At 37.5% G+C, this 27,619-nt stretch overlaps 1 protein-coding gene across 1 annotated transcript; it reads right to left on the bottom strand.

Moving 5' to 3' along the window:
• Positions 1-358: 358 nt before the first annotated feature.
• LOC127421126 (Y+L amino acid transporter 2-like) lies at positions 359-25,001 on the bottom strand. Its single transcript, XM_051663909.1, has 10 exons — positions 24,866-25,001; positions 20,743-21,331; positions 14,074-14,199; positions 13,558-13,702; positions 12,971-13,094; positions 4,285-4,388; positions 4,068-4,164; positions 3,795-3,944; positions 2,724-2,907; positions 359-896 (listed from the first exon to the last, which is right to left on the bottom strand). The coding sequence occupies exons 2-10, from the start codon at positions 21,176-21,178 to the stop codon at positions 799-801; spliced, it is 1,464 nt and encodes a 487-aa protein (XP_051519869.1). The 5' UTR covers positions 21,179-21,331; positions 24,866-25,001; the 3' UTR covers positions 359-798.
• Positions 25,002-27,619: the final 2,618 nt, after the last annotated feature.

Genomic DNA, 27,619 nt, shown 5'->3' with positions numbered 1-27,619 from the left:
AACTCCTTTTTCACTGTACATCTTGCAATTGTCAACAGAAATGATCATGATTTCAAGCTCGATTACACTTACTAATAGAGCTCACAGAGTGCTAGATGGTGCTGGGAAATATAATCAAACTTGAAATCCTGATTGCCAAGAAGTCTGCTGATGTCAAGATTTACAGTAAAAAGGGACTTAAATATTAATCTGTTTCTCACCCACACCTATCATATCACTTCTAAAGACATGGATTTACTGTAACCACTGGTGTCGTGTGCATTATTTTTATGCCACCTTTATGTGCTTTTTAGAGCTTCAAAGTTTTGGCCACTATTGACTTGCATTGTATGGACCTACAGAGCTGAAATATTCTTCTAAAAATCTTCATTTATGTTAACCAGAAGAAAGAAAGTCACACACATCTGGGATGGCATGAGGGTTAGTAAATTATTTGAAAACTTTCATTTTTGGGTGAATTATTCCTTTAATTGTTTACTCCCCAAAGATTAGTTTAGAAAAGATTTCTAATCATTTAAGGAAATACATATGGAAGCTTAAGTGCCCTTAAGTGTCACTTTACCCATATTCACCTCATGAAATAGAAATAAAAACTAAATTAAAAATACAAAACTATAATAACACTGGTTTCAGTTGTTTACTCTGCTGAATATTTAAATCCTAATAATCTCCTTGTATATTCATTTATCCATTTCATGCACACTTGGACTGGAAAGTGTAGACGTGAGGTTCTGCCTTATTCTCAAAGAAGCCTTTGTAATCCAACTTCCTTGGTTTAGCTTCCTTTGGAGCCTGTGTTTATTTCTTTTTGTCCAGCTCAGGCAGATTGTCCAGGTCCAAACCAGGTTCTGCTACGCAGCAAAAACACAGCTTCTGTGTGCACAACGACATTGTATCTAAAAAATAAAAAAAATGATGTAAATCATATCACTCACAGTAATAAATATATCTGAGTAACACACTAATGATGACTGTTGTTCAAAATATGAAAAAAGAAGAAAAAAAAAAGAGAACCAAAAACCATTTCAGTGTCAACTCAACCAGAGGTCCTCAGCTCAAAATTTAGTTTTTGATTTTTGTTTTGTTTGCTGGTGAAAGATAACAAATAATGCAACAGCCAAAATCATAAAATGCCATGGATTGATATTTACCGGGAAATCCATTATTTTGTAGAGGATGGTCAAAATTACCATTTTCGCCTATGATTTTGGAGCAAAACTACAGGTAAAAAAATAACCTTTGAAAGTTGGCAACATTATTACATTTTCACACAGAGATAGGCAGGGATATTCGTAAAATCAGTTGACTTCAGCACCACTTTTTGCATTATATTCTAGGGGTGTTTGTGGTCTTTTTCCAAAGTTGGAGTGCCTATAACTGTAAAAGTATTACTAGACATCTTAATATTAGTTCATATTCTGGTTCTAAACAAACTTTTTGTAAATTCACTTATAAGTCCTACATGGTTAAATCCCAGAGATATGGGGCTCTCAATGTGGCTCCATTCGTAACTTTTCTCCTAATTTCAATGTTCGAAAAAGTATTAACAAAATAAAATATTTCAGCCAGAGAAGTTTCTTAGATTTGGTTGATTTGACATGGAATTACCCATCTTGCATGAAACCTATTGATATGTCCTTATGTCCAAGACAACAAAGGTATTGATTCATTTGCCTAGAGGCTAAAGTGTCATTAACCATTTAAAAGGAAGTACTAATTCAAACAACCAACATTTCTAAAAAACAAGTCATGACACTACAATGTCCATGTCATATTAAAATGCTAATAAAATTAATTCAACTAGTAACTAGATGTTTACAGTACATTTTCTGAAGCAAATGTGAGTGGTGATTGTCTGTGAAAAACTCTCCACCTTGAGGATGGGGTGTTGTGGGCAGTTGCCAGGACATTGCTTACTGGCCCAAGTCAAAAACATCCACCGGAAAGTCTCTGTGATTTTCTGGTCCCTGTATTTGGCTCAGAATAGTCTTTTAATGTAAACCTATGGGATTTTTTCATCTGTTGTATCCTTAAAAGCAAAATCTAGTTAAGTTTAGTTTATATTGTAGGTCAGTTTTATTATTTACCAATTATGTAATCACGAACACTGTAATATAAAGTGTGACCAACAATAGGTCAAATATGACTGATATTTCAGTTTTTCCTATGTATTGCGCTCTGGATTCATGGAACCATATGGGGTCATTCACACACTGTTTTCACAGTTTTTAAGAGAGCATGTCAAATGAAAGAAGTCCGACTTTTAAAAACGTGACCCTTGCATGCTGTTCTCCAAAACTATTCTGTCCAACTTCTGTCTAGCTGTTTTTGAACAAGAACGCATTTTGTATGAACGATTCCTATACATGGGACCCTAACCCTTGGATGAAAACAGTGAGGTTATTGTTCAGTAAAGCGCTTTTAGTATGCAGAACATATGGATCATTATGTGCTCACAATCCTCCCCAGTGTGTTCATCCTAGGATCAAATTCATTATACACCACCACAACCATGTTATATATGTAAAAAAAAAAAAAAAAAAAAAATGTAGAAGGCTAACTGAAGATAGATGTAGGCAATAAGAGAATGTTTCAAAATAATAATGTTTCTATTGGCTGCAGCAGAAATCTGAGCCATGTAGGTGCTGCAGAAACCCAGCTGAACTAATACAAATGAGACAAGACAAATGTAAGATTCATGCATGTTTGGGTGCATAACTCACTGAGCATGTGTCCAAGAAAGGCGGGTCTGGCACTGGGAGGGAGGTGCACACATATGTAATACACAGGAGCACCGGAGAGTGCAACCGTGATTCCCACCAGAGAGTTTATGGTGTCACTGTAGAGCGGTACAACCACCAGAAACACACTGCATAGACAGTACACTATAGGGAAGAACAGACTCAGCTACACAAACAGACAAAGAGTAAGTCAATTAATCACATTATAAACTCAGAAAACAACTAAAAATAATTTAATTATTTTGCAAGTGAGAGATATTAATTCTGTTCCAGAACCTAGTGAGCTGCCTACCTAGACAAAACAACCGTGTTTGATTGAACACGCAGTCTTTAAAGTCAACAACAACACAAATAATATATGGAAAGCATTTCTCCTCTCTTTTAAAAGTTCATTAGTCCATTATAAATATAATTTATGCCATTTATCAGCAACAACAAAATCAAGCCAAATAAGCTGCTGTGAAATGCACTATATACTGTATGACTGACTGTTGATATTTAAACTGATTTGTAGAACAAATGCAAAAACGGTACTGTCTCATTAAGAAAACAAGCAGTACCACATTTTGTTCTGGTAGAGCGAGAGTGGAGTGGCACGGGTTCTTTATTATAATTAAATGTCTCTTTTTTGTTGTTTTTGACAGTAAAGAACAGAAAGGATATTAAGAGAGACATTTTCGATGACAAATTATTGCATGGATCTCGTCTTTGGACAGGAAGAAGTCAAACCAAACTCAACACGCAGTGAAAGGATCTCAGTGCTTAACTTTGCATTAAAAGATCTATCTTGGGATTTTAATAATAGATATTGAGATGAAAATTTTTATTTGGAAGTAATTCGAAAATCTATATTCTTTGTTTTTTTTTGGTAAGTCATACATTTTGTTTTATAAATTCAACATAGCAAGATCTAAATCTTTTCAAGTACACCCTGGGGTACCCCCGGTAGGGAATCAGTGACTTATAAGGTTCTATGATGGTAAGGATACTACCTATGTAGGCAGCAGACAGCAAGGCAGTTTACTAGGTTTTGGAACAGAGTGATTAACTCACCTTAACAGGACGTGGCAGATCAGGTGCTTTAATGCGCAGGTAGATCTGACTGCCAATGGAAAGGCCAATGAACAGCCAGTAATTAAAACTAAAGTAATTAATGAGCTGGAACACATCTTTCACACACAGAAATATGAGAGACATGCCACCCTAAAGTAGAGGAGAGAAAAAACAGACACACAATGAGGATCGCTCTGTTTTTATGTGTAGAATGCAGATATACCGTTGTGCTACATAGCATGGGCATGTTTGAGCCAGTTCTAAGATCCTCACGTTAAAGAGCAGGGCTGGGATAGGTGTGTAGCGCTTGACATGAATCATGCAGAGAACGTTGGGTAAATGACCCTCACGTGACCCCACAAAGAACAACCTGGAACAAAAACAAGTCTAACTTGAAAAACTGAATTCCTCCCACTACAGAAAATCTATCAGCAAAATACCATGTGACTGATAATTAAACAACAGGAGACAAGAAAAACAAGGTGCTTACCTGGAGGCGGCTATGATGGAGGAGTTTAAACCTCCATAACAGGAGATGGCCACAGACAGCGGGATGAGCCAGCTTGCATAACCCAGTACATAGTCAGCAAACGTCTGTATGAGATACGAAAGCATAGATAGTGTTACTTACAACTGTGTAAAAGTGCTGAGTAATTACTACATCCTGTCTTGAGTTTCCTCATGCTAATGCACTAAAGATTAAATGTACCACAAATTCCTGTTTAAGAAATCTGAAGGCTATTAAATTTGGGCAAAGCATCCAAAATATTTTTCTCTCAATATTTTTCAGCCATTTGACAATATTCAATATACTGCATACAGTATGTTCATATATAATACAATAAACAGTATATACTGTATAATTCATAGTATATAATCATAACAATTGGCATTACTGAGCTCAATAAAAAAAAAAAAAAAAAAGTTAATTTAGATGTTTTTAGTTCACCAGACAAAATACTTTTACATTGTAATGCATAGTAAGAGTATACCTTCCTATATTAGTAACAATTTACAATAAGGATGTATTTGTTAAAGTTTATGCATGAGTTAACATGAACAAACAATGAACAACAACTATTTGCAAACGTTTATTAATCTTGGTCAGTGTTTATTTATACATATACTAACTAGGGCTGTCATTTAATTAATTTTGTAATCAAATTATTTACATAATATGTGGATTAATCAATCAAATTAATCGCATGCATAAATAACCATTATTCAATATATAATGATCAAATAACTACAATTACTTATATTAAAATTATTAAAATTATGATTTATATTGTGGCAGACAAGTAAAGCACTGATACGATAGTATAAAAAGTGGCTTTAGAAGTCAATATATTGTTTATTTCCATATTACTGAACATAAGCTAATCACTGGCCTTCAGTCCACAGCAATCAATTTTGCAAATGAATTCATCAATCAGTCTGAGATAGATTTATACAAGGGCTTTTCCAAAAACACATCTGTAACAAAGCTTCACACAGGGAGGGAAGGAGGACACAGGGAACCGGGTTTCTTCAGTCTCAGGTAAGGCTTTTTAATTGACAACTTTCTGAGCTTACAGCTTCACAATCACTCATTAGCTTTCCATTAACTCTTTAGCTTCACATTAACACATCAACTACTCAGCAGGACTCTAGATCTCTGGCTCTCTCTCCCGATCTGGTGCTGGCATGGTCCTTTTATGCCGCTCTCCCCAATCTCACTACAATTAGAGACAGGTGTTAGTCATAATTTGGCTCAGGTGTATGTACCCTTACCGCTCTCTCCCTCCCTCGACGGATGCTCGACCATGCCCCCGCTGCCACAACATCAATGTACACATGCGTCAGACGAATGCTTTGGAGTGTCTCACTTTGGTTGTGTCATGTCTTAAACACCGTGTTTTTAGGTTGCTTTGTCAAATTAAACAGTTTAATACATCTCGAGATTCCTGCATTCGGAACTGCGCTCCATCCAGCTGTGTTTGAACCACTCATGACGTAATAACAGTGAAGCCACTGAGCCGCCATATTGCTATGTCCAAACATTCCAATGTTCCTAATGACTTAACAGGAAATCATCTCATTTCAGTGAGTAAATATTAGTCATTTAATCACCGATTTTATATCTGAAATCTGCATGTACACTCCTACAACGCAAACGTCCTACACATGTAATTATAATTTATTTTAAGTCGTGAATTTTTCCAGTTTCTTGAAAGCCAGAGCAAGTTATGTGTATCTATATTAAACAGTATCCACCTCTAACAAACTTCATCAGTGAACAGATCAACTGAATGTGAAATAGTTCACTGAAACTGAGGTAAGATACAAACAGACATTTTCAGAGTTATTTATTGTGAACATCGAAGTGTTTGTTCAGAGTTACTTGTTTTATGTTTTCATCAAAAAGTGGCTTTTTCTCACGGTCACTTGAATAAGAGCGCTCTCTCCCTCTATCACACGCGCAGCGGGCGTGCAGAGAGTGAGACACGCAAAGCAAACTGGTTCAAATTAAATTGATACGGGTTCGACTGGAGGACAATTAATTAAATTGACTACAGAGAGCACTTAAATGTAAAAACAAGCAAATCCCGGGCATTTAAAGTGATTTAGAAATTTTAAAGTCCCTTTCAGTACTAAGGACATACTGTCACCCTAAACAAGCAGATATTACAGCTTTTCCTACTTGCATTACAACTTGTGGACAGCTTTCCCACTTGCTCCCGTTAGAGCGTACGCTGGCGTGTTTGACTGCCGCTGCTGTCCGGCTCGATCCTTTTAAACTGGAGCTTCTGGATTTGGATTTTATGATTTTATGCTTTATTTTTATGCTGCGTATGTGTTTACTCTGGAGCAGCCTCTATCTGGATGTTTGGTTGCTAGTTGCGTGGAGCGCCTTGACTACCTGCCTGCAGCCTTTCATTCATGAAAATGCCGGTTTACCCTGTGAGTAACTCGGCACTTGCTTGCTTGTGGCCAGATGTGCCTGCGGTGGCTTGGGGTAAACTGCTCTCAACTGCCTGCTATATTGCTGCCGCGTCTGCTTGCGGGCATGCTGGCAAACGTGGACAAAAGATCTGGTTCTTGAGGTGATGCTAAGGATGAAGTGCCATTTGCCCTTTCCTCTTGTATGTTGCAGTCTTATTATTGCACTCTACCCCCCGCACCTGGAATCACGCTGTGCTGCTACAGTCTCGGATATAATATTTGTCACGACATGGCTTTTATCTACTCATCCTTGGGTTTGCATAGACTGAATTCTTCATATCGTCTACCTGTGGATGTATATAATCACTGTGCCTCCCTGGAAATCCTACGCCGTCCTCGATATGTCCACCGAGGATCTCGGCGCAACTTCTGTAAAAGAGTACTGATCCCATCAATGGACAGTGACTACATTCCAGTAATTTCATCTCGTCTTTTTTTAAATTCTGGTGCTGAGAAACGGTCAGTAAATCCGTTAAATCACTGTTTAATGAAGATTTCATCTCCCTCTGCTGAAAAGTCAGAGCCACTGACAGTAAGGATGACTCTTTTAAATCTTTATTTTAAATGACTTTTTCATTTCACACTCACTAGATTTTTTTATTTGTGACTGAAACATGGCTGAAATTGGGTGATTTTTCATCTCTTAGAGAAATCCCCCCCCTTCTTAGCACTCCAAGACATTCTGGACATGGTGGTGGTGTTGCTACTGTTTTTAAAAACAATTTTAAGAGCAAAATATTACACACAGATGTGTATTCCAGTTTTTAGGTACAGCTAATGAGGATCGACACTGGGGGTCCTGTACTATGTGCACTGGTATACAGGCCTCCTAAATTTAACAAGGACTTTATTCAACAATTTTCTAACTAATATTGTGTCTTGCTGTGATAGATTGTTGATTCTTGGAGACTTTAATATTCACCTTTGTTGTCCATCCAAACCTTTGATGAAAGATTTTTTATACCTCATTGAATCCATGAACATTTCACAATTAGTTTCTAGCCTGAATCATAATTTGGGGCATACACTAGATCTGATGTTGTCACATGGTTTTCCTGTAACCAACCTGAGGGCGATTGTTGCTGCTATTTCAGACCATTTGCCAATTGTCTGTTCTTCTCCCACTCCTACTAGTTCACAGCCTGTGAGCTATTCTCGTTTTAGTCACTCTTCCACTGCCAGTTTATTCTCAGTATTATCAAGCTAATTTTGCAGATGCTGTTTTTAACGGTATGGACACTGAAGAGATGGAGGTTTTTACTAAATCATGTTCTGTTTCTTTAGACACTGTTGCTCCCCTTAAGCCCAGGAAAGTTAAGGGAAAGGGCATTGCTCAGCCTTGGTTAAATGATTATACCCGTTCTCTCAGACAAGAGTGCCGTAAGGCTGAGCGAAAGTGGAAAAAAGATAAACTACAGGTCTCGTATGAATCACTAATTGCATGTTTAACCAGTTATCAAAGTTCAGTGAAAGAGGCCAAGTCAAATTTCCTCTCCAAACTTATCACTGAAAATGCAAACAGGCCTAGAGTATTGTTTAAGACAATTGACTCTGTGCTAAATCCCCTATCAGTTCCATGTCCTGTTCCTTCTCGGGAAACCTGTGAGAACTTTCTAAAAACTTTTGACAATAAAATCTTGGAGATCAAGGCTTCTATTAAGCCATCAAGATTGTATCTCCCTATGATATGTTTATCCCTGCCCAGCTAGCTGATCTTGTTTCTAAGGCTAAATGTTCCAGCTGTGAGACAAACGTTATTCCAGCTCGTCATGTTAAGGAAATGTTTGAAACCGTGAGCCCAGCTGTAACAGCTATTATTAACAGCTCTCAAGTAAATGGAGTTGTACCTGCCAGTTTTAAACATGCTGTTGTTCACCCTCTGCTTAAACTTCTCTGACCCATCGGTCCTTAGTAATTTTAGACCTATTTCCAAACTACCTTTTTATCTCAAAGCTCTTGGAGAGAGTTGTGTATTATCAGATTAATTCTTATCTTAGTGCGTTTAATATTTTAGATACATTTCAGTCTGGTTTCAGATCTTATCACAGTACTGAAAATGCAGTGCTGAAGGTCAGTAACAACCTGTTACAAGCACTCGATACTGGATTGCATGTTGTGCTTGTCTTGTTGGATCTCAGCGCTACATTCGATACAACTTATTATAACATTCTGTTACATCGTTTGGATAGTGTGGTGGGCATTTGGGGTGTCGCCCTGAAGTGGTTGGCCTCCTACCTCAAAGACTTCTCAGTGAGCATTGGGAAGTATTCTTTGTCGACTCCCGACAAGTATTCTTTTGCGGTGTGCCTCAGGGGTCCATTTTGGGCCCTCTTCTCTTTTCGCTATACATGCTCCCCCTGGGTGCTATTTTTCAGAAATATAAGATTTCTTATCATTGCTATGCTGATGACACACAATTTTATCTACCAGTTAAAACCGACAGTGGTTGTCCTTTTGAAGTGCTCTGTGACTGTTTTGAGGATATTAAATGTTGGATGGCAAATCATTTTTTGCAATTAAACAAAAGTAAAAGTGACATTTTTATTTTAGGCTCCCCCAGGCCTCCATCTGCCTTGCAGTTGGGTTCTTTTTTCTCTAGCGTTCAATCACAAATTAGTGCAGAGGTAAATGGAAGTTTCTTTCATCTAAGATCTGTAGCTAAATTAAAACAGTTTCTTTCTCCAAAAGATCTGGAGACTGTAATCCATGCTCTTATAACATCAAGTTTGGATTAATGTGATTCTCTGTACATCGGTCTGCCTCAAACTGCTATTTCTCGTCTTCAAATTGTTCAAAACGCGGCAGCTAGACTTCTTACTGGTTCAAAAAAGAGGGATCACATTTCTCCCATTTTAGCAACTTTACATCGGCTTCCCGTCCATTATAGAACTGATTTTAAAATTGCTGTCTATGTGTACAAGGCTTTATCTGGTGTCGCACCGAAGTACATCAGTGACATTTTGATTCCTTACTCTCCCCAAAGAGCACTTAGATCGTGTAATCAACTTCTCTTATCTGTCCCTCGTTGTCGCTGTAAAACTAAGGGTGGTCGGGCCTTCTCCGCTGCAGCTCCCAAACTTTGGAACAGCCTGCCCTTTCATGTGAGGTCTGCTTCTTCACTAGCTAGTTTTAAATCTGTTCTTAAATCTTATCTGTATTCTCTATCTTTTGATAATTTTTAGCTTAAGTGTTTTATGGTTTAGTTACTCAGACTGCATTCTGTTTAATGCACTGTATATTTTGTATGCCGCATGTTGTTTATTAATGTAGTCACTTGTGTATTTGCTCCTGTTTTGTATGTTTTATAGCAACTCTGTTGCTTATAAATGTGCTCTAGAAATAAATCTTGACTTGACTAATGAGCAAATTATAAATTAATCATGACTGTCACTAGAGGCCGAAATGCAACTGTTGGATCTGCAGGTCAGAGACGGTGAAGCGGGGGTGTTTTCACCTGTCAGTCATTGATGCTCTATGAGAGTTTGGGCATACCAAGATGGCCGCTCAAACACTTCCGGTGGCTTCACCTCCTACTGGCTGTTTACTGTTGCATCAGCGATCCAGTTCTATATATATATACACACACACTGTATATCAGTGGTTTGAATGCAGGAATGCGTCATCTTGTGATGTTGCTAGTGTCTAACCTGAGTGTGGTTTGCCGTCTGTATTTTTCTGTATGTTTTGCTTACTGCCCCCTGCTGAAAACAAGCTTATATTGCTCTGATGGTAGGAATATTCCTTATTACGTTCCGGGGACATGATTAATTGCAATTAAGTTTTTTTAATAATAATTTTTTTAATTAATTAATCTTACTGAATTAACATGCTTAATCCACAGCCCAAATACTAACATTTCTTTATATTAAAAGATGCATATGTTAACATTAGTTAATGCATTAGTTAAGGTGAACTAATAATATTAACACATAAAACTTTACAATAAATTGTTATTTTTTACTAAAACATTTAAAAAATATAAAAAGGGACATTGGGATGGACTTCCGTGGACATTTATAAGTGTTGACAAACAAATCATTGCTTCAGTGTTCATTCGTTGTAAGACAAGGAGAAGATGTGAAACTGGCCAACTTGAACAGCCTTGAAAACATAACTGGCTAAATTAAAACCACCTTAATCCCTCTGCAACATTCACTTTTAATTCATATTAAATATATTATGCTTAATTTTATATGGCCAACAGAATCATTGTGAATATATTTGTAAATACATTGCACTGCCCACTATAGCTAATATTATATATATATATATATATATAAACTCAGCAAAAAAATGAAACGTCCTCTCACTTTCAACTGCTTTTATTTTCAGAAAACTTAACATGTGTAAATATTTGTATGAACATAAAAAGATTCAACAACTAAGACATAAACTGAACAAGTTTCACAGACATGTGACTAACAGAAATGGAATAATGTGTCCCTGAACAAAGAGGGGGTCAAAATCAAAAGTAACAGTCAGTATCTGGTGTGCCCACCAGCTGCATTAAGTACTGCAGTGCATCTCCTCCTCATGGACTGCACCAGATTTGCCAGTTCTTGCTGTGAGATGTTACCCCACTCTTCCACCAAGGCACTTACAAGTTCCTGGACATTTCTTGGGGGAAATGGCCCTAGCCCTCATCCTCCAATCCAACAGGTCCCAGAAGAGCTCAATGGGATTGAGATCCGGGCTCTTCGCTGGCCATGGCAGAACACTGACATTCCTATCTTGCAGGAAATCATGCACAGAACGAGCAGTATGGCTGGTGGCATTGTAATGCTGGAGGTTCATGTCAGGATGAGCCTGCAGGAAGGGTACCACATGAGGGAGGAGGACGTCTTCCCTGTAACGTACAGCGTTGAGATTTCCTGCAATGACAACAAGCTCAGTCCGATGATGCTGTGAAACACCACCCCAGACCATGACAGACCCTCCACCTCCAAATCGATCCCGCTCCAGAGTACAGGCCTCGGTGTAGCGACCATCACCCCTGGTGAGACAAAACCGCGACTCATCAGGTAAGAGCACTTTTTGCCAGTCCTGTCTGGTCCAGCGATGGTGGGTTTGTGCCCATAGGCGACATTGTTGCCGGTGATGTCTGGTAAGGACCTGCCTTACAACAGGCCTACAAGCCCTCAGTCCAGTCTCTCTCAGCCTATTGCGGACAGTCTGAGCACTGATGGAGGGATTGTGCATTCCTGGTGTAACTCAGGCAGTTGTTGTTGCCATCCTGTACCTGTCCCGCAGGTGTGATATTCGGATGTACCGATCCTGTGCAGGTGTTGTTACACGTGGTCTGCCACTGCGAGGACGATCAGCTGTCCTTCCTGTCTCCCTGTAGTGCTATCTTAGGCGTCTCACAGTATGGACATTGCAATTTATTGCCCTGGCCACATCTGCAGTCCTCATGCCTCCATGCAGCATGCCTAATGCACGTTCACACAGATGAGCGCGGACCCTGGGCATCTTTCTTTTGGTGTTTTTCAGAGTCAGTAGAAAGGTCTCTTTAGTGTCCTAAGTTTTTATAACTGTGACCATAATTGCCTACCGTCTGTAAGCTGTTAGTGTCTTAATGACCGTTCCACAGGTGCATGTTCATTAATTGTTTATGGTTCATTGAACAAGCATGGAAAACATTGTTTAAACCCTTTACAATAAAGACCTGTAAAGTTATTTGGATTTTTACAAAATTATCTTTAAAATACAGTGCCCTGAAAAAGGGACGTTTCTTTTTTGCTGAGTTCATATATATATATATATATAAAAAATTATAAAACAGAACTGTCAGCACATCAAACACTCACAAAATGTTGTAGGCACATATGACAAAAATATATTTCCAGAGTAGCACACTAGCCTAATTACCAGGCAACAGTGTGTCAGACTCATGCTATAGAGCATCTCTAGAGAGAGGATGCTGCCTCAGGCTGCTCTGCTTAACTAGATCAGTGTAACAGGAGATGAAAACATGATCAAATCTGGAGCAATTACACTAAACAGACACTGTCAGTTAACTGCCATGTTTGACTTGCAGGACCATAAGGGTTAAAAATGAGATTTGTGTCCTGATCAAAGACAAGGTATTATTATGCCCATAGCTTGTTTATAGAAGTTTGGTTCTTTGTTGAACAAGTCCATTGAAACATCAAACGGTGTTAAAACTACTGATACCAAAAGGTCATACTCACCACAGCCACGGCTTCACTCTGCAGCACTGTATTTATGTCCAACACGGCGTAATAGGCAACATTAGTCAGGATGTAGATAACTGTGACAATGGGCATGGAGATTGCTATTGACAGCGGCAGGTTCCTTTAGTGGAGAAAAAAATAAATTTTGCTTGAATATTTGATCTTCCTGCATTTGCATCAACATTAACGTTCTTTGCATTAACTGTCATCTTAATAATGTCACTTTTTTTTTATTATGTCCAGCTTTATGGGGGTAAATGTACAATTACTAATTAACAGGGATATATTGATGACCATATCGCTATTAGCCAATACTACAGTTTATTTTGTTACAATTAGACCAACACTGGATCCATATATGAGGTTAATTTTTGATGCACGCTTAATTCGAATAGTATATTATTTCTAGGCCAGGTTTCAAAAGTACTAGACTATGATCCTTTAAATCTTTGCATTATACAACTATGCATTAACATAATTTTCCATCATTTTCAGACTAAATTTCTATATCGGTGCATCCTTACTAACAAACAAGGAGATGAACAATATTTTTGTAGGAAATCAAAAACTGTACATTTTCATACCTCTCTGGGTTTTTGATCTCTTCAGTGATGAAGTTCAGTGTGTCCCAGCCGGAGTATGAGTAAAGAGCAGCATAAAGAGCCAGAGCCATGTCTCCTGCGTTCAGTTTAGAGTTCTCAAATGAATCCCTGAAGTTGTTTGTCTTCCCTGTAGCATTATCATGCAAATGCATTTAAATATCACAAACAAAATGTAATCACTCAAAATTTAGACAAAGCAAGATGAAACAGTTGGTCTTAAATAACTCAACTCAAGAGAGCTAGGAACAGCAAAAATTAAATTACCCTATTAAATGGTTTGTTTTAGTATGGAGCTAACCCACTCATAGTTAGTGTGCTCAGTTCAAACACAAAGCAGACCTGGAACTGCTTAAAATTCTTCCCAACCAGAACTATGCAAAAGCAATTTCAAAATAATTTTTTATAAAACACAATAAAAGACATTGAAATTGTGACTGACAAGGACACAAAGTGTGTTCCAAATTCTAAGCACATTTTTCAGTGTCAATGTATTCATACCTTGGGCCAACACTATCATTCCAGCAGTAATGATGACTATGAGAGCCAAGACTTTAGCCACAGTAGAGATGACCTGAAGAATAGCTCCCCACTTCACCTTCATACAATTCACAAAGGTCAGAAGACCTGCAGAAGAAACAGACAAAGATATTACTACAGTAAAAACCTGATAGGGCTGTAAGGCCAAAGCATACATCGGTTTTCCGCATGCCGGTGTAGTGCCAAATTTTGACTCCCTAGTATTGTTATGTTTAGAGGTTGGTGTAGGGATGGGGCTTTAGGGGTAGTGACCAATGAGGTTAGGTGCGGGGGTGGGCTTTAGGGATCAGGGCCAATCAGGTAGCGGGCAGTCAGATTTTGGCACAACACCGGCACGTCTAATGCACAAGAGTGCGTGATGCAAATTTCGTCAACGGTACAGTTTGCATGGATTCTAAGCCTATTTTTTCTAGGCACGTGGACAGTCTGCATCTTTGGTGCATGTGCCTGGCATTGACCATGCTAAGAGAGCATTAAAAAAAGCAGTCGTAGTGCACATGCATCAAACACATCCGTATGAGCTCACATTTTGGTGGCCAGGGCTATAAATTTATTATAGGCTATGTGTGATTTGTATTTTTTATTATTATTATTTTTTTTTTTTAGAATGGATGATGGTCTGCATGTAAAGCTACATTAAAATTGCCTCAGCTATGTCACTGACTGGCAAATCAAGTCTGACTATAGTGAGCAAGCACTGGGAACCACTGGCATCTAATTCCACCAGCAAACCAGGTCTGAAAGAGTCTGACAGTAACTCACTCAGCAATAACAGTGGTCTCTGGGTCTGAGAATTTATTGCTACAGAACCACAGAGCCAAGTCATTTTGTGTGTCTCCATCTGCCTTCAAGACTGGACACTACCCAGGAGACCGACCCATCAAGTGGATAAAGATATTTCTGTGCCATTTTTATCTTAGTCTGTACAATCCATTTGAATAAGGTGGCATTGGCTAAAGTCTAGAAGTCTGAAGAAAGTGCTATTTGTGACAAGACTTACAAATCACAAATAAGGAAAATAATCCCTTGACGATTATACTGTTATGCAAGTTTATGATCACAAAAGGGGCTTGCTTGATGGATTGTAGCTTTGTGTTTCAGGCTGGGTGTTTATCAAAATACATGAGTGAGTGGACTTTGTCATATGCAGTAAGAAACAAAACATGCCACAGGTGGCAAATGTCCGAGAATTCCCTTAAACTCAAACAAACTGCACATGATCCGAGTGTGGCAACCTTCAACAACTACTTCATATGGGTCTCGTGGAAGTGTTGGCATGGTATCAAGCTTGTGTGTTAAATTACATACTCAAGGCCAAAGGGAAGGCACTCCTTTGACAAATTTAATTCCTGAATAATCCGAACCAATTCAGATTTAGAAAGCAATTTAGCAGTTGTATTGTACACAAAACACTTAATTGGGTAGCTGATGCATTACATGCCCATGAGCTTATTTTGTTTGTTTGTTTTTTTATCAAGATTTCAAGATTTTAAGTAAAAATGTATATGAATGTCTAAGGTAAGTGTATATTTGTGGTACTTTGATCATTGTAATCGCCTTGTTGCCTTCACTAGTTCATTATAAATGGTCCTGTGGTGTGACAAAGGGATTTTGAAAAGTACAAATATTCCATGTAGTCTCTCATTTAATGAGGGAACCATAATAAATGGATTTATAAAAGAATTAGAAAAATCTTGGCTGAAATAGTTTTAGATAGAGAATAGCATGTCGTACAGCAGGACATGTCCACTTCCCAAAAGTATTTCATATAAATTACAGACTTGTGGCAACATGACTCAATCCATTTAGACAAAACACACAGACAAATTCCAGGACTATGCATAAATTAAAGGACTATTTCGGGCTCAATACAAGTTAATGTCAATCAACAGCATCTGTGGCATAATATTGATTACCACAAAAATTAAGTTAGACTCGTCCCTTCTTTTCTTTAAAAAAAGCAAAAATCTGGGTACAGTGAGGCACTTACAATGGAAGTGAATGGGGTCCAATTTTTGAATGTTAAAATGCTCACTGTTTCAAAGGTATAGCCACAAGACGCAAACAATGTGTGTGTTAACATGATTTTAGTGATAAAATCACTTACTAACCTTTTCTGTGTAAAGATATAGCCAATTTTACAACAACTTTGCCATGACGATGTAATGTCAACAAACCCTAAAGCCCTAAAATGACAGTACAAATGACGATTTAAACAACTTAATGTAAGGAATAATTGATGACGGACCGTTGAATTGTTGAAAAATAATTCACAACGAGGTACAACGCATTACTACCACAGGTGTGCATTATTTTTAAACAATTCAACTGGCTGGAGTCAATTATTCCGCTTATACCACAGTTACCACAACTTAAGACATCATTCAGGGTTTTATCTCAAGACATTTTCTTGTTTTTGTCTCTAAAACGCTCTTATGAGAGGAATTACTTTCTTTCGCCATGGATTCAGCGTCTTGCTTTAATACAGTCCGAGCCTTTGTTGCTAGTTCGAAAACGTCACTTTAGAACTAAAACGGAGGATTGCGAGGCTCACGCTGCTTTACTCAAGGACTTACTGGAGTAATGAGGTAGTGCGTTTGTGCATGTGTGTGTGTGATTTTGTGTGTGAGATTTTGTTTGAGGGATTGAAAGAAAGAAACTCAGAAAATGAGAGAGATTGTTTCTGGGATTACTTCTTTTTTTTGTTGCAGCTCTCGTCAGAAGTAACATCACTTCAAAATCGGCAAGATGCGAGTTTAAGCACTTCTCAGCAGCAGCGAGTGTTGCCATATTTCTGTTGTAAACCTTAACAACTGTTTTCAACCCTACTGAGATGCAGGTGTGGCTGACATGAAGACACTGTTTTTCTCGTGAGTATGTAAAAATATAGGACTATCCGATAACACAATATCTTGGTTTGCAAACTATTTAAATAACAGAACACAATGGGTGTGATCGGAAGGTCACTCATCTGCGCCTTTACAGATCACCAATGGTGTTCTCAGGGGTCAGTTCTGGGGCCACTACTTTTTACTATTTATATTAATCGCCTTGATTTTCATATTACAAATTGTAGTTTTCATTTCTATGCTGATGACACTGTTATTTATTGTTGTGCTCCCACTATACATCAAGCTGTGTGTCAGCTACAGTCTGCATTTAATGTTGTGCAACAAAGGCTTTATAGCTTAAAACTTGTTTTAAATGCTGATAAAACTAAAGCCATGTTTTTCTCAAACTCAAATCAACAACAAATCTAGCATCTCTTCACACTTTGCAGGGTACTACGATAGAGTCAATATAAGATATATAAATATCTTGGTTTTGTACTTGAATCATTATCTTTTAAGTCTCATGCAAATCAGTTAGACACAAAACTCAAGGTAAAGCTAGTTTTTTTTCTTCAGAAATAAGTCTTGTTTTTCATTTCATGCAAAAAAGAAACTAGTCTCAGTTACTTTTCTGCCTGTGCTTGATTATGGAGATGTTTTGTATAAATCTGCACCACCCTCTCTCTTATGTTCATTAGACACTATTTATCATGGTGCACTTAGATTTATAACAAATTGTAACTTTACTACTCATCATTGTAAGCTGTATAATAGAGTCACTTGGCACTCATTGTCCACACCTAGACTAAAGCATTGGTATCTGTTCATTTATACATTTTGGACTTATTGCCACCATATCTCTGTTCTCTTACCCAACAAAAAAAATTGCTGTGAAGCATTACTTACATTCTCAGAATTTCTATTCCCTTTCGGTTCCAATTGTTCGAACAGAATTAGGGAAACAAGCTTTTCAGTATGCTGCCCCCTGTGATTGGAACACTCTACAAAATGATTTAAAGATAAAAAGGCTGGTGTCAATGTGTACTTTTAAATATCTTATTTGAGAATTTGAGAAAGACGTATCAATTTGTAAATGTTTTTAAAAAAATTCTCGTAACTTCTTTGAGAATGTATTTTTATTTGTATCTTTATATGTTATTTAAGACTGTAAACATCTGTGGCTGCCTGTCTTTGCAATGCAGGACACTTCTGTAAAAGAGATTCTTAATCTCAGGGAGTTTTATTTCCTGGTTAAATAAAGTGTGTGCGTATGCTTATAATTTGTGTGTCCATGTATGTGGGAGTGTGTGTGTGTGTGTGAGAGAGAGGGAGGGGGGCGCGAGGGTGTTTCCCACAGATATTTCAGATAATATAGAAACTGTTGTATTGATCAAGTGTATCTTGCTTTGATACAGCTCAAGCCTTCGTTGCTAGTTCAAAAACATCACTTTAGAACTAGCAACAAAGGATGCGCTGCTTCTCGGCATTGGAATAACAAGGTTGTGTGTGTGTGCCTGTGCGCATGAGAAAAAGAGAGAAACCGAGAGATCGCGAGTTGAATTATCGGTGTTTAAAGTTGCTCTCGTCAGGAATAACATCGCTTCAAATTGCCAAAGTGTAAGTCTCAGCAGCGGCGAGTGTCGCCATTCTTGTAAATAGATTTTCTATTGCTAAACATCTGTTTACAAATGCAGTGAGTTGTGGGGGAGCACTGACTTTGCTACCAAGAGAGTTTGTGTGAAAGCGAAAGAGAGGGGGAGGGGTAGCACGGTGCTTTTTTCCACTATAGCTATGCGAGGCTGATTAGGGCGAAATACACTGAAACATTAAAAGTTATTTCGGATAATAGAAACTATACTGATCAAGTCGCAGGGATGCGGCTCTATGTTGCGACTTGAATCTCAGTGTGTGCATTGTTGCCAACTACTTTCAATGAAAAGTAGCTAAAGCCTGTTCAAAAAGTGACTAAATGTCACTAGATGATGTCATGCATTAATAAGCATATTCATGACATCATCATGTTGTATTTGCATCCTGCTTTGTGTCAGCCCTTTACATTTGTTTGCTTCTCTCCTACTCTCTGTGCTCACATACTGTATTTTAATACAGCCAAATTCCCAATAAAGCTTTTCTCATGTACATATTTGTTCTGTTTCTGTTGTCAGACAACTGAACGAGTATGAAATGGTGACTGAAATGGCGCCCATTATGACTACATGTTAACCAGTAGTCACTTCCAAGCAATTTCCAAGCTGCTGCTCTGCACTGCTAAAATCCTGATTTTATAACAAGTTAAAGACATGGCTGTCATGTGATTTTAGCTATATTTACATGTAAAATTATCACTCAGAGAGAAAGAAGTGACAATGTCTTATTTTTTCTCTCACACAGCGCACAACCTCCGTCTGGGTAACAGTGAGTGATAAATAATGGTCAGATTAAATTGTTTAAATTAAAACAAAGGAGCAGCAAACAATACAGATTATTGATTGGTCCTTGGCAACTCTGTTTGCACATGCGCAGCTCATTCACGTCTCTGTCAGCTGCCGTGCAGTCAACTGAATGTGCTGCTCCTCTCTGCCACTCACTGAACAGAGTAGACGCAGAGAGAGGTGTGCTTACGACGGGAAAGCAAGACCTTGCGCTCACGCGGCAGTACTGGCGACTCTTTCATGGAAAGTAGATACGGTTTGTCCAAAAAGTAGCTAAAGGAGTCTGAAAAGTCGCTAAATCTAGCGACAAAGTCACTAAGTTGGCAACACTGAGTGTGTGAGCGTGTGTAAGTGCCGGTGAGACGAGAGAGCGCGAGGGCTCTTTTTAACCAAAACTGAAATAAATGTACATTCGTAACTGATATAGTTTAACCAATGTCTTTGTTTTAATTGGTTATTTTGTTGTGGTAGCCTGTAGGGCTCTTTGAAATAACTGAAATAATTTGGCGAAGTGACCTGGAACTACTTCATAGACAATTGAAAAATAACTGCACACCTTAGAACATCCATGAACCAATCAGAATCAAGCATTCAACAGACCCGTGGTATAAGGGAAATAGATAAGTAGGTGCCATAAATGGTCACCATTTCTTTTAATTTTTCACCATTTTAATAACTTCTTAGCAGTCCTGTCGTATAAAAATGTATTTTTAAAAGTACAAATATTTGTATGTAGTTTCTCAATTACAGTAATATGATGTCATAAAAACTAAACGACAATTACATCAGCATTAGGAAAATGCTGTATAAAATAGTTTTAAATGAAAAACAGCATCTCACACTGAAGGTGACTGTAGTCAATGTGAAATTCATGTCTACCCATGTGCACCATAGGTTTATTGCAGATATGAAAGGTACTGAAATAGTTCCAAGCATTCAGAAATATTCTGTATATTCAGTAAATGAACTATATTCTGATCTTGAGTGAGCCAGAAAATGCTGTTTATTGAAATAAAAGAACAATAAGTGAAGTAGAAATTAAACAAACAAATAAGAATAAAGGGTCTGCTAGTCACATGATTTAGAAGTTGCCTGAATGTAGTCTTTTCCATGAACAATATGCAAAAATAGTACTTCTTGGCAGCAGCAAAACCTGGAGTGATAATGTGTTTGGATGGCATTAAACTTGCAACATTTTGACATCAAGTGCCCTCTTCAGAGTAATCTCATAAACACTGCGCTGTGTGAACAGTAAACGGTTGAGATTTCCTGATAAATCTGGCCTTTGTTATGGCACTCTGGACATTGTTTATTGTGCTGATCCTGTTACATGTATCTTTATCAAAACAATCTGGAAGAGCACTCACCTATAATGAGAGCTGCAATGAGCCGTACTGCTTCATTTGGTGCTGGGCAGGTTGGGAAAAAGGGTTTTACTAAGTAATTAGAAAAAGTGAGTGCAATGACCGCCTGGCAGGCCGGTTCCACGATCATAAGGGACGTCCACAGACGAATAAAGGCCAGGAAGCCACCAAAGGACTCCAGGATGTAGGCATAACTGGCTCCTGACTTGCGGATGGTGGTGCCCAGCTCAGCATAGCACAAGGCACCAAACACAGAGAAGATCCCTCCAATAACCCAAACCACCAGCGACAGACCATAAGATCCTGTGTACTGTAGAACACCAATGGGGGACACAAAGATGCCCGAGCCAATCATGTTCCCCACGATGAGGCAGACGCCGTGCAGCAGGGATATCTCCTGCTTCAGACGCATGGAGTTGGTGGAGCCAGAGTCCCCCATGATGATCTCAGGTAGGGTACAGAGGAGAGGAACTCAGAAGACAGGGATCCAGGGAGAAGAAGTGCAGAGATAAGGAGGAATATGTCGAAGTCTGTTCACCTCAAGCCTGGAGTTTTATCGGGATCTCATCTTCATTTCCTCCCTGCTACAAATCTAAAAAGCAATACAGTAAATGGAATGTTCCAGGTTAAACATAATACAATACTTCAAAAGTCATATTTTTGTTTATGTTGCAGTGACACCAAGTGCCGTCAATGCAGAATCAAGCAAAAACAGAAGTTAGTTCCTATTTGCAGATGTCACTGTAAAAATTAGCCTTTCACAGTCGGCTATAATTATATCCCTTAGATTATCGAGGTACCTGTAGTCCTGTACAAACATAACATAATACCATACACCAGTGTACCCGAACTAGTAAAAAATTTCATTTTTATTTGTGTAGCGCTTTTCACAATACATATAGATTCAAAGCAGCTTTACAGGAAATGATACTGTAATGCCTTTAAGCCACAGTGAGCAAGCCAGTGGCGATTATGGAAAGGAAAAAAAAAAAACATAAGATGTTTAGTTGGTGAAGGGGGAAAAACTAAACTGAGAGAAACCAAACTCAACTGGGGAAGCCCATCCTCCTACATGAACATATGCCTATATAATTTAGCATGCAATACAAGTGAAGTATTTAACAAATAGATTCAGTGATGCAATCTTTAGTAAGGCAATGTTTAAAAAGTGCAAAGGTCCTGATTGGTTAGATGATAAGATGATTTCATTAATCTCAGAGGGAAAGCAGGAACATTGTGAACTTAGCAGAGGAAACAAACTGTACACTGAAAGTTGACTTAACTCAATTGATTCAGTAAACTTGTTCCCACAATTAAATTGAGTAATGGTGTTTCCAAAACTTATATAGAATGAACTTAACTATTTAAGTTGAGGTAACTAAATGCAAGTAGACTTAACTCAGTTTTGCTATTTAAATTTGTTGTTTCAGTTCAACAATTTTAATGGTATTGATTCAAATTTAGATCATACAATAACAGCTCAAATAAAGATTATAACTGATTCTAGGTCAATCATACAGTATATACAATGTTCCGGGATTAATACAAGTTAAGATCAATCGACAACATGTGTGGCATAATGTTGATTACCACAAAAATGTATTTTGACTTGTCCCTCATTTTCTAAAAAAAAAAAAAGTGGCAAAAATCTGGGTTACATTGAGGCACTTAAAATGGAAGTGAATGGGGGCTGATTTTTGGAGGGTTTAAAAGCAGAAATGTGAAGCTTATAATTTTATAATAGCACTTGCATTAGTTCTTCTGTTAAAACTCATTATTTGAGCTGTTGTTTAAATCATCATTTTTACAATCATTTTAGGTTTTGTGGACATTACATGGAATATTCTGGATTCAGTACAAGTTAAACTCAGTCGACAGCATTTGTGGCATAATGTTGATTACCACAAAAAATAATTTCCACATGTTTCTCCTTTTCTTAAAAAAAAAAAAAGCACAAATCAAGGACACAGTGAGGCACTTACAATGGAAGTGAATTTTTGAATGTTAAAATATTAACTTTTTCAAAAGTTTAGCCACAAGACAAACAATATGCATGTAAACATGATTTTATTGTGATACAATCACATACTAACCGCTTCTGTGTAAAGTTACAGCCAATTTTACAATTTCATTACCATCACAATGTAATGTCAACAAACTCTAAAATGACTGTAAATATGATGATTTAAACAACTTTCCAGCTCAAACAATACACGAGTTTTAACATGAGAATTAATGTAAGTGCTTTTATAAACTTTTCAGCTTCACATTTCTGCCTTTAAACCCTCCAGAAATTGGTCCCATTCAATTCCATTGCAAGTGTCTCACTGTTACCTCCATTTTTTCTTTTTTTTTTTTCCCTTTTCTTTTTTTAAAGAAAAGGAAGAACAGGTCAAAATAAATTTTTGTGGTAACCAGCATTATGCCACAAATACTGTTGATTGAGCTTAACTTGTACTGAACCCAGAACATTCCTTTAACAGTGTCCAACTTGACCAAAGGGGACACAGATCACCCTAATGGTGACATCACATGAAACAACTATTTGCAACAAAACAACATAAATAATACTTAAAGAGATAAAACCTCTATGAATTCTTTACAACAATTAAATGCCCCCATATTTTCCCTTTGACCAAGGATACATAATTAATTCAAGCACAAGGGATTATGGTTATTCCACTAGCCTACATTTTGTACTCAATTTTGTGAGTTATAAACACTTAAAATCTTACGTCTACAGCTTTTTGAGATAAACAAGTTCAAGGAACAAAAATATTTGAGGTATGAGCCCAAAACTTGACATTTCAAGTAATGTTTAATTAAGACAACATTAGGGTTTACAAAAGGAAAAATTAATCATAACCTAATCTCTCATCAGTGTTAATAAGCCCTCTTGGAGAACAAGTTATTTAATTTAACCTCAGTTATTTAGTGACACCTGATGCCCGGAGCTATTGCAGTGACATCAGTACTGAACAAATGTATGCTCAGTGTAGGATAAAAGCCAGCACAGAGCGTGTGAAGTCATCTACATGAACTTGCAGAACCAACTGCTTTTAGAGATAAATCTACTAGAGATAAAGTCCTCCATTTAGTCATAAAATGACAAGAGGACGTCCTCCTACACTAGACTTCAGCTAGTTTTGATATTCTGCTCTTACTGTTCATTTGAACCATATGGAATATTTTTCCATTAAGTTGACCTAAAAGATAAATGCAAAACCTTTTTGGAAACAGGCTTTTTGTAGATGCATTAAATGAATTCATTATAGTAACTGACACATTTAAATATGACAAACAGATTTAGCAAATAGAGATTCCACAATTGCTTTCACGTTCAGTGTTATACTGTTTTACAATGTTATAAAAAATACTGGGTCTGAAATACAACTTTGCTTCCTATTAGTTTCTTGTTGGTTATAAAAACACAATGTGTTACAGTCACATTTCCTTATTGCTACGTGATATTCCAGTCCAGTACTGAGAGAATACTTACGAGCCACAACATGTGCTCACAAATGCCTCGCATTTATACGTGAGATAAACATCGACTAACATAAGGCGCTTTTTATTTGCTTGTTTTTTAAATATTCTGTGAATAAATTCAGATTAAGGGTTTTAGCGCGCGACGTGCTGTCACGAGCGCGGGTTTAAATGTGCGACTCGCGCACGCCAAAACAAAACAGCATCCTCCAAGCGACAAAAGGGACAACAATGTTAATTTACGTGTTGCTTAATAAGTTTTTTTTTTTTTATCTTTATCTGGTCGATAAAACACGTCTATTTCTCAACTATCTGTTTGTTACTGTGCCTAGTACGGTCGGCTTCTTTACACGTCCGAGGAAGGTGACACGTTGTTCTGGTTTAGTCGCAAAACAAAGATTACGAACCTCACCATTTCCTTGCAAATGTTATAAGTTTAATATTATTTAACCCTAAAGCCAAAACTAAGTTCTTCCCCACATAAATAACATCTTTAAACTCTATCTACATCCACTGTTGTTAGCTAGAAGTCGTACTAGTTGTTTCACACAATAGTCACACTGCGAGCTACTAGCTAACACAGCGGATGAAGTTGGAATATGAAACATCAAGTATAGTTTACCCTCACTCAAGATCTCACCTGTTTTCAATGGAGAGAGTGGACCATGTGCGTGGACGAAGTCAACGTGGAGCTGCAAAAGAGGATGTCCTGATGACTTTGTAGAGGAGGAGACTTATTACATCCTTTAGCAGAACACCCCATTAGGCCATCCTCCTCCATCTCCAGGGGCCCAGTGTGCTGCTGCTGACTGGTAACTTGTTGGAGTGTTTATTCCAATACAGGTTCTTGCCACATCCTTGTGTGCTTTGAGATATTTTATGATCTCACAACACACAAGGTGACACTTCCAGGTGCTTGTGCATGTGTAAAACATCCATGTTTGCTTTCAAATTGTATGACAACAATACTTTACATTATTTAAATGCAAAATGTCTGTAATGCAGTTGTCTTTAGTTATTAAAAACGTTTTGATTGTTGATACTAATTGATATTTATAGCCTTGTGCGACCCTGCATCCTTCTGTGTGGACATTGTGTTTTGTCTTCGCTATATGTTATGCATAATTCAATTTCATTTAAACTGACTGATCTCAGTTAAGGACACTTTGGGCTGTCAGTAAAAGGTTAAACTTTTGACGTACGGAGTCATGTCACAAAACGATATGGTGCTGATCACAGCAGAGTTTGTCTTTGGGAGAAACGCCAACAAAACTACATCTGGTAAGAAACCTCATTACGTTTACATTAACATTTAAACCTGTTGGAGTCAAAAGATTCTCTAGTTTGTCATTTTGAAAATTTTAATGCTTTATCGCAAAACGGCACGCTGCTAAACACAATGACTACTGACGTATACTGTGGGCCTAATTTTCTCTTAGAAATCCTATATTTACTGTGCATTTTCATATTGAAATTTTTTTTTTTTTTGCTTTCAGAGGCTTTATATGGAGTTAGGATGAAAATAAGGTACATTTCAAACTGTTCTGAGACCAGTGCAGACAGACAGCTCACTGGGGGTTAAAGGAACAGTTCACCCAAAAATGTAATTCTCTCATCATTTACTCACCCTCATGCCATCCCAGATGTGTATGACATTCTTTCTTCTGCAGAACACAAACAAAGATTTTTGGGAAAATATTTCAGCTCTGTAGGTCCTCACAATGCAAGTGAATGGGTGCCAACATTTTGAAACTCCTAAAAGCACATAAAGCCATCATAAAAGTAATCAATATGACTCCAGTGGTAATAGGTGAGTGTAAGAAAAAGATAAATATTTAAAACATTTTTTAAATTTTTTTTACTAAAAATGTTCACTTCCGGCCAGATGTGGTTTGCACGTTCATGAGAGAGGAGTTCAAGCTGCCTCTTGCATGACGTAAGCAGGTTGGCATGTCGATATCGTCGGATCTCTTGGCTGGTCTGAAATCAGCAGGAGAAAAATGTTCACTGCACACCCTCAACATTTGAGTAACTCAGTGGGTGTTTTGATATCCCAGTGATCAGTCAGCAGCCATAACTTCAGTCGCTCAGGATCATTGATAGGGAATCTGTGAAAAGTTAGTCTATCCTCTTGCGATGATACAAGCGGATGTAATCTAACATTTTTCAGTAGGTTGAGGCATCCAGGATAAATACACATAAGCCCCATTTTGAAAAAGAAACAGATACAAATACTAATCTATAGCAAAACCAATTTAGCTTCTGTATAACATTCATCCTCTGTTGTATTTTACGTATTTCACACGTCAGTTCTCACGTGAACTTTCCAACGTACATATGTCATGTGAGAGGCTGCGTGACCTTGACCCTCTTGAACGTGCAAATCAAACCTGGCAGTAAGGGAACATTTTTAGTAAAAAAAAAAGTTTTAAATATTGATCTATTTCTTACACACACCTAGTGTTTCGCTTCAGAAGACATTAATTAGTCCACTGGAGTCGTATGTGTTACTTTTATACTGACTTTATGTGCTTTTTGGAGCTTAAAAATTTTGGCACCCATTCACTTGCATTGTATGGACATACAGAGCTGAAATAATCTGCCAAAAATCTTTGTTTGTGTTCTGCTGAAGAAAAAAAAGTCACACATCTGGGATGGCATGACGGTGAGTAAATGATGACAGAATTTTCATTTTTGGGTGAATTATCCCTTTAAGTCATTCACTAAATAGGGAGCAAGGGAGCATCCTATAGCTTTCCTATGCAACTAAGTACATTCACTTCTGTCATCCGACCAAAAGTTCAGTTTCAGGGTGCAGATGATGTTTACACCACTCAACATGTTTGTCAGACATGGGACAATGATAATCAGTATAGATTCAGAATTTATAATAATATATATATTTATTTTAACATGGTTGGCTGTGATGATGATGGCCATTACTTGTATCAGAATTAATTATGCTAATCTTATTCTAATTGGTAAAATGCTTCAGCACTGGCTGTCACTTGCTTGTTTGACAGTGCAAAGAGTAAACATTGGGATCCTGTTTCTAAAGTAGAAAAAAACATTGTAACATAAGTCAAATCAAGCCAAATAATTTTTATTTGTATAGTTTTTTATTTGTGCTTTTTCCAATACACATTGTTCCAAAGCAGCTTTACAGAAAATCAACTGTAATGTCTGTAATGTCTCAAAATCATGAATAACCAAACACTCTCGGAAACATAATAAACAATTTGATAAAAAAAAAAAAAAAAAAATCAGACTTTCTATAGGTTGATATTATTTAAAATTTCACAACTTAGTCCCGCTGTCCAAATATGTGGACATTTTTAGAAAACTATTTGCTCTCTCTCTCTCGCTCTATTTCTTTATATAAATGTATAAATAT

The sequence above is a fragment of the Myxocyprinus asiaticus genome, chromosome 30, assembly GCF_019703515.2.
Source record: "Myxocyprinus asiaticus isolate MX2 ecotype Aquarium Trade chromosome 30, UBuf_Myxa_2, whole genome shotgun sequence".
Classification (NCBI taxonomy): Eukaryota; Metazoa; Chordata; class Actinopteri; order Cypriniformes; family Catostomidae; genus Myxocyprinus; species Myxocyprinus asiaticus.
The sequence above is the reverse complement of the archived record's forward strand: the minus strand, read 5'-3'. Positions and strand labels throughout refer to the sequence as shown.

Bases quoted from the DNA above. Each gene is read 5' to 3' on its own strand.
- LOC127421126 (XM_051663909.1), bottom strand. From the start codon at position 21,178: ATGGGGGACTCTGGCTCCACCAACTCCATGCGTCTGAAGCAGGAGATA. The intron at 13,095-13,557 runs GTATGAAAATGT...TCTCCACTAAAG, and splicing joins GAGATCAAAAACCCAGAGAG to GAACCTGCCGCTGTCAATAG. The intron at 897-2,723 runs GTGAGTTATGCA...TTTATTTTTTAG, and splicing joins CTTTCTTGGACACATGCTCA to ATACAATGTCGTTGTGCACA.